Source organism: Geosmithia morbida (assembly GCF_012550715.1).
Source record: "Geosmithia morbida isolate 1262 chromosome Unknown scaffold_1, whole genome shotgun sequence".
Classification (NCBI taxonomy): Eukaryota; Fungi; Ascomycota; class Sordariomycetes; order Hypocreales; family Bionectriaceae; genus Geosmithia; species Geosmithia morbida.
In genome coordinates, this window is record NW_023336188.1 from 88,518 (window position 1) to 96,776 (window position 8,259).

At 51.0% G+C, this 8,259-nt stretch overlaps 1 protein-coding gene across 1 annotated transcript; it reads right to left on the reverse strand.

The window, feature by feature from the left end:
- Positions 1 to 2,990: 2,990 nt before the first annotated feature.
- On the reverse strand, positions 2,991 to 4,460 carry GMORB2_0794 (chromobox protein 1; the record flags this gene model as incomplete). Its single annotated transcript, XM_035462778.1, has 6 exons — positions 2,991 to 3,074; positions 3,207 to 3,582; positions 3,740 to 3,801; positions 3,899 to 3,941; positions 4,028 to 4,247; positions 4,451 to 4,460. 6 exons carry the CDS (start codon positions 4,458 to 4,460, stop codon positions 2,991 to 2,993), a joined length of 795 nt encoding a protein of 264 aa, XP_035324202.1.
- Positions 4,461 to 8,259: the final 3,799 nt, after the last annotated feature.

Consider the following 8,259-nt stretch of genomic DNA (forward strand, 5'->3'; position numbering starts at 1 on the left):
GGGGGGGGGGGGAAGAATTGGATGGGACGGAAAGCTTGTACCCGTCATTAGTAAAGAACCCACAGACGAGCATTGACTCGGTAATAATATTATCAATACTCCAGACTAGGGGGGGGGGGGGGCGCTCTCTGTGCTTTCTAACTTGTGGTTCATACCCGTACGAGTACTCCGTACAGATTACACGGAACGGAACTTGCCTCGTCCGTTTTACGGACCGGGGAAGCTTGAGCGCTGCATGCGCAATCGCAACATAATTTTTTTTTTAAAAAAGAAAAGAAAATTAAATAAATGGATCGACTACGCGTACAGCGCGTTTTACTCACTCTTCTTCCTTCTCTTGACCAGTAATACGGGATAGATGCATCGGCTCATCTTTCCAATCATGGCATCAGCACACGGTGGTGCTAAAACGCTTGCTCCGGCTACAAACTCGTACGACTTGAGAGGGGGGCGTGTATGTTATGGACTGGAGTCGTGAACAAGCCTTTCTTTCAGACAAGCCTTTTCTGCCACTATCGTGGGCAGTAATAAACTTTTATCAGCACTCATATGAACAATCCCCGTCAATTCTTATGCGACGACAATCAATGTGGGAAAAAAAGACTCTTCTTTCTTGCGTGGATATATTCTATGTACCTTTTTTTTGGGTCATTCATCTTCTTTATATCATTCATCTTAGTCATTGTCCCAAGACACCCCCCTATCATATATCCCTCCTCCCATTACACATGATGCAATCAATATCCTCTCTGAAACCCGAGGACGTATGAAAACGAAAATGAGGGAGAATGCTCCCTCAGGAAAGCCAAAAAAACGCCCAAACCCTTGTCTCCCAGACATTTTGCACAAAAATCCCAAGGCTACCTAAAAGAAAGAAAGGAAACGAATCTATATATACAACAAGTTTTGGAAAAAAAAAACTGCAAGAGAAATAAAAAGAAAAAGAGAGAGAAGAGAAAAGGGAGAAAAGAGAGAAGGAAAGAAAGGAAAAAAAGAGAGAGAAAAAAAAAAGCCCCAGAAATTCATTTCTCATTCCGCTCATGACCACTCTCGTTCAGCCGAGATGAAGACCTTTTTTTCTCTCTCGTCCTGCAGTGAGGCGGGACAAGGTTCGTCCAAGGGCATCAGACGAGTTCCCTTACCCGACAGCTCTCCGCGCAGCTAGCTCCCCGTCCAGTGGGGAGAGGATGAGCCTGCGTCGCGTTGGCGAATGCAGCCGCGGCGTCGGCATCATCGTCGGCATCATCATCGTCATCTCGTACGTCATACCTCTCTGGGGGGGGTACTAGGGAGCCAGATCCGTCGATCCGGAGCTGCTACTCGACCCGGATGTGATGCTCATGTGGCGGCGTACGCGGTGCACGAGCGACCAGATGCCGAATGAGACGAGTGCCAGGACGATGAAGAGGACGATGATGATGACGGCGATGGTATCATTCTTCTTCATGATGGCGGCGTCTCTCTGTATCTTCTTTTCTTTCCTTTTCTTCTTCTTCTTCTTGTTCTTCTACTTCCTTTCCCGGTTTAAGACTGGAGTGGTCCGAAGGAAGGGGGGGGAGATATTGATATCGTAGGTTCAAGTTGATGACGTGTGTGTGTGTGTGTGGGGGGGGCAGGCCGATCCGATCCGGGGCAAGGAATGCGGGTTGTGCGTGTATTGTGCCTTGTTGGTAAAGATATCCGAGAGCTTGTCTCTGTGTTAGTCTCGTGGCATGCTCGAAGAGAGAGAAGAATCATTCCGGAAGGGAAGAGGGAGCCTACCAAGTTTTATATATGTGTGTGTGTTGACGACGGTGATGTCGTGTTGTCGACGCTTTGAGATGGGTGATCTCTTTCTTCTTGTAATCTTTCTTAGAACTTTGAGAGCAGAGATGTGAGATGGCTGATAAAAGATGTATACAGTATCTGACAAGGTAAGCAAGGAAAAATTTCTCTTGTAAAATATGGTAGTATATATGTAAAAGAGTAGAAAGACGGTCAACTGGAATGTGCAGATGGCTTTCAAGTTATACCACGCGTTGCCCCGCCACCGGATTTTTTTTTTGGTTTTTCTTCTACTCCGTACTTCTTTCAAATTGTATGAGAAAATGGCAAGGCTGGGACGTAGAGGAAGAAAAAAGCGGTTGGCTGGGGTTGAATGGGAGCTGCAGCGGTTAATAAGTGGGGAAGGGGCCGCATTCATACCCAGCTACTAGTTGGCGTCAGGTACCCAAACCTGTATTATGTAACTAAAAAAAAAAAAGAGGGGGGGGGAGGGGGGAGAGAGAAGGAGAAGAGAAAAAAAAACATCCAGGACATGGTATGCACGCCATCGTGATTGGTTGGACAAGGCTTCAATTCGCCTTCGCCTTGTCGTCGCCTCCTTCCTTTCCTACATGCAAGTCACATTTCTCTCATACCTCCTCACCTCTTCTCTGTCAAAAAAAAAATCCTTCTTTTCTTCTTCTTTTTCTCTTTGCGACGCATTTCATCTGCATCTCTCTCTCTCTCTCCCTTACACATTCATTACATTTGAAATCAAAGACAATTCACCAAATACCATTATACCATTTTCTCTATCTTCCCAGTACTCCTCGATCCATTGATGGAAGGAAGCATCCCCGGCCGATGATGCCGAGAAAATGAAATAGATGAAACAAGAGGGAGAAGAAGGAAGGAAAAGAAGAAGAAGAAGAAAATCATATCCATATCTCCTCCCTCCCGTCCGGACATCCCAAAAGGGAAAGATAGATTAAAAAATAGAAAAATAAAAGAGTGACGGCAGACCAGAACTTGGGAGGGGGAGTCAAGCCGCAGAGGAAAGAGACCCAGACAAAACAAAATCATTGGGAAGACGCCCGAGATAAAGGGATAGGGGAACAAGGAGACTTCATGATGGGTATACAAGACTCAGAGCCCGGGCATAAGAGCCAAACCCCGGTACAGCAGTCAAGAGGGAAGCGAGAGACGAGATGGGAGACACGAATGAGCAAAGAGGGCGGTATACGTGGTCACTGCCCATTCCTCGCCTCGTCGACTGCTGCTTCGGCCTCATCCCTGATGATTTTGACGTGACGCTCGTAGAATTGGAGCATCTAGTTTTCCACCAGGGTTCGTTAGTCTCGTGTACGTGTGTGTGCATGTGTGTGTGTGTGCCGCGACGAAAGAAAATCCAGCCATGAAAAAAAATAAAAATAAGAAGAGACGACATAGGCAGAGCACATTACCTTTTGAGGACACTTCTTATAGATGACAGAAGTATCGTGCTTCGTCTTCCTCCCATTCTTCCAGTTGAGGTAGACGATCAGCTTTCCTTTGCCCTCGTCCTCGCAGGCGTCAATGTCATTGATCTCGTCCTCCCACGATCCGGATGGGGGCAGCCACTTGGCCGGCACGGGCGGCGTCGACGACCGGGGGTGGCTGCCGCCGCCGCCGCGCGGCCGCTTCGATGAGCCGGCGTTGCTGTTCTGCTTGCTCGTCGTCTTCGTCGTCGTCGGCCTTCCTCGCTTCTTGCCCCGCGCCGCCTTGCTCGTCTCGTCCAGGATGGCCTGGCGGCCTCCGATGCGCTCAAGGTAGCTCTTGACGATGTCGCCGGCCGATTCACTAACAGCGCAGGAATAATCAATGTCCGTTTCTCTCCAAGTGCTCTTCTTTCTTCCTTTGTTTTTTCTTTCTTCTCCTCCGCTTCTTCGAATCTGCCTCGCCAGACAGCCACCGCAGCAGCAGAGGCAGCTGTCGGCATGTCAAGCTGAATACTCACACTAGGTTCTCCTCGGGTTCCCACGTCAGGTCCGACTTGCTCTCCCACCCTTCCCACTTGACCTGGAATTTGATGTTTCCCTGTGTTTTTTTTCCGGCCCAGCATTAGCATGCCTCACGGAGGAACGAACCCAGCCCAGAAAGGCGCGCGCAGTCTTACCCCTTCGTCCACCATGTGCTTCTTGATGGCTTCGACGACGAACCTGGCAGCAAAGTGTCAGTCTCCCATGCCACCAGGGGGGGGTATATGGTGTGAAGAGCTGGAGGTTCCTGGCGGGGTTCCCCTCACACATCGTCATCCTCTTCCTCGTCATCATCACCCTCATCCTCATCCTCGTCATCCTCGTTGTTGTTCTCATCATCCTGGCCCATGTTGGCGTCGTCGTCGGGCCCGACGGACTCGACACCGTCGTCTCCGCCCTTTGCACTGCGCGTCGGTCCCGAAGACGGCGATCGTCGAGAGATGGGGACGTCGTCTGCGCCTACGAGCTGCACCCCGTCGTTGGGATCTGATGGGAGTGGAAAGCCTCTGATCAGCACCTCGGTCCTTCTTCTTCTTCTCCTTACGTCTTCCCGGGCGGCTGGCCCGCCATCAGCTGGGACACCTCGCTCGCCATCATGGTAGCGTCGATGTGATGGTAACTTTGGCTGCGAGAACCCTCGCACATCTTTTACGTAGTCGCTCTTTCGAGCGAGTGGCTGCGGAACCTACCGGTAGACATGCTTCGTTCTTCTTGGGCCTGAAAGTGCGCGTCCAGGTGGGGGTGGCAGGAAGACGGTTCCGCAACAGACGTCAGCGGCTCTCTATGAGCGGATTTACTTCGAGATTTCTTTGTGAGTCGATCACCTTGTTGCTTTTCGCGTAGAATTGCCAACGTTGGAGACCGAGAGGCTGGGTGGATGCGCTCGCGCGTTGCGATGGTATCTCTAGAAGTAGACGTCACTTGCGCTTGAGTCGTCGCGAGATTGCGACCAGCTGCCTGGCTTCGACGTTGAGCCGACGCGACATCACGTGATGTAAAATCTTCTTTACGCGCTGGGCGGCCACGCAGACACTGGAGGGACGATATGGCGGGCGGTTTTCGCTCCCCATGTCACCCGTTCTTGCCTCCTTGTCTTCTTCCTCCCATTGTTCCCCATACCTGTGTCCAATGGCTGATACCGTGATTACTTTGCTACTACCTTGCCCATCAGCTTCAGAATTCAGAACGGTCATCAGCTACCCTATACCTGACCTCGACTTCCAGCATCAAACACCTCCGTCGCATCATCAGCAGAAACCGTCGAAAGTAAGTTAGTGGGACGAAGACAGATGGATATTTCCAACCCCTCCCTTTGTGTGTCTAGCTTCTGACCAGATACCGAGGCCATCCTTCCATGGCAGATGCCCCGCTGACTCCCGTCTATATACGACGACACCAACTCTCTCCGCAAGCCACCGTCCCTGACAGAGCGTGAACATGTCAGGCCCGAGTCTCGACTGACCAAAAAAAAAAACATACACACATCAGAGGGTGGAAAGGGGTCGAGGCACTGTTTTCATCTGCCGGCTGCTCCGTGTTCCGATGCACGTAGCACATAATCACACCATCCTAGTTTAAGACAGCAGCTGGCGAGAAGGCAGTCACCGGGAAGAGCGCACGCGTGAACACTGATTGGTAGAGACTGGACCCTATCTCGGCGAGACGAGATGGGTGTCTCTCTCCCATGTTGACACGCACGTCGTAACACCACATACATGTACTAGATGACGCCCCAACATCACCGAACATGCAAGGGTCCAGGGAGGTGAGGTGGATGAGCAGCGACTGGGCACTGGACACTGATCATGTGGCGCGCAAACTGCCCCCCCTTATCCCGGTAAAGCAGATGGTTGGTTATCTAGCACAAGTACCCACGAACTAGCCGATTCAATGACTACTCCTACCATGGCCATTGGTCGTCGGTTGACGGTGAAAGGAGACAAGTTGTCGTGGGTGTGGAGATGGGGACGCCTGATGATGCCTTCAATAAAAAGTTGGGAGAGGGTCGAGAAGAAGGAAAGGTGACGAGGCAGGATTGCTGGCATCCTCGCTATCAGTCGCTTAACCAAGGAGCTAGAATGCTTGGATAATTATCGCGTAGCAAGCCAAGGATATCGAATCCTATACGGATTATAATCATTCACGTTTCCACACCACCACCCTCTTACTCTATCCCCTCCCCGGTATCAGACCCGAACCCGCGTGTTTACCGGCGCAAACGAACCCCATATTGCGATGAGACAGAGGGGCGTTCCGGATGACGGAGTGGGGTTTGTCTCTGTCAGATGCCGCCGAATCTGAATGTGATGACCCTGGCTTTGTGTTCTCATGAACTCGCCGTGCTCAGCATGTTCCTGAGCGGACGTGTGTGGTGATGATGGAGACCAACTGGCGACGTGGTAAAAATGAGAGGAAAAAAACAAGGAAAAAAAAAGGAAAAAAAAAAACAATAAACTCCCGTGTATGAATATCCAATCGGCTCTTCACGGGCCGATCGGGCCCACTGAAGATCCCAGCGTCCAAGCGCGGTGGTTGACCCTGCTTTGCAAGACGCGGTCGAGGCCAGGACGAGTCCAGGGCAGAAGAAGGAGATGGAGGACGAGGGGTATCCGCGCAGGAAGGTCTTCTCAACGCACGAAATAGTAGTAGATGTTGGCATACCCGGATGAGGCGCGTTGGTGAGAGGTAAAGGGGGTGGGGGTGGGAAGAGGTACGTGTGTCCGTGTGTGTGGGGGGTCCGTGATGTCGAACACATGCGTGTACATGTAATCTGTACACGGAGGAAACAGCGGCTAAGCTGACTTGCTCATGGCAGTACGGATCACAAGTATTGACGGTCGTCTGTTCTTTTATGGCCACGATGATGGGAATTCCTGATACTTCGTAGCTGTTGATCTCATCTCATCGGTATGATTGGGTGACAGGTCTGATGTCGTCGCATCATGTATCGGGCCTGGCCTTTTACTGCATCCAATGGAAACGTACCATGCCATTGGCACGGCATGCATTGAATGTCGGTGGCTTGATGAGCGCTAACCTCTAGCAGGCACAGTCGATTCAATGAGCGTCGAGTAAAACTCATCATTGACGAAAATGGGAGCTACGAGCTATGCCCGCACTGCTGATCAGTATATATACTGTGCATGCGGTAAGATGGCGCGGCGGCAGGGCCGCCAATGACAACGATCAATTGTAGTATTCCAAGGCTGCAAATGGATAGGGGGTTGGGTTCATGCAGCCTCTCTTCTCTCTAGCCTCTTACGTGGTAGGCTCACGATGTACATGTACCCTCTGCGCTAATCGTACGTGTGTGTGTGTGTGTGAGTGTGTCTAGGCAGATTTATCTAGAATCGAGGAGAACATCACTCGCCACCCGAAGAAGGTTGAAGGAGGCAATGCACATGCATGCATGCACACGAGAATGCGAGTACGTCGTAAGTCTTGGAGGGTAACGTCTGGTTTCAGGGCTGGCCGTCGAACCGGGGACTCGTACACGTAGGACCTACCATGTTTGGAACTGGTCTGGATAGTCGATGCGTCGCCGAGGGGATGGCATTCATCGTGCAGCCGCAGTGTATTACCTGCGTAGCATTGATGTATGTCGTATCCGGCCTCTGCTCCCTGTATGCTCACTCTAGATACATTAATGGTTGGTCTTGAAGAAAGAGCCTAGGATGATTGATGCATGGAGGAGGCGAGGGTGACGAAAACCCGATGTCTCACGAGTAGACGTAGTCTCACTACGGGTAGACGTACTCTATCATGCTTTCTTTCTCGGGTCGTCGGGTCAGAAGCAGAGACGTTGTCGGATCTGACAAGGACGGAGTCCAAGTACTCGAGGCACGGTCAATCCACTCAAAGGTGGGATATCTGTCATCAGGCACCAGAGTTACTGTTCTTCTCGTCATTATCTCTTGTCGAACTTGACATCCTGCAGTCAAGCTTAGATTGCCCAATCTACGCATGATTGTGTGCTGCGACCAGTAATCTCTGCAAGGGCCCGGTATGCAGAGAGAGCTTTCCTCCTCGGGCAGTGAATGTCATCCTCCGTCATTCTAGGTTAAGGAACCTGTCTAGGCAGGAGAAAACGTTGAGGAACATTGTTCTTGTGTTCCCGATGTGTACGGCAACTATGATTACGATAATCTGTACCGCTGCTGTTACCCCGTATTGATACTGACGCCCGGTCACCAATTTCCTCGGTCAAGAAGCGAATGTGAAAGTCAGGGGGGGAGGGGTTGGGTTTGGGGTTTGGGGTTTCCAGGTGTTCGCCCCCCTACTTAAGATTAGTAACGGTCATGATGCGATACATGCATGCTGATGATGAGCTGTGTAGAACTTTTTGCTTCTGGCCTGGTACGTGAAACTATCCTATCCCTCCCCTCTCTCCTTCTTTGGCACTCTGCTTTTTTCCTTTTTTTTTTTTTTCCAATCTCTCGCTTTTCCGACAGATCCGCCATTACCAAGCATAACGAGGTTGTCGACTGGCCCCCTCCGG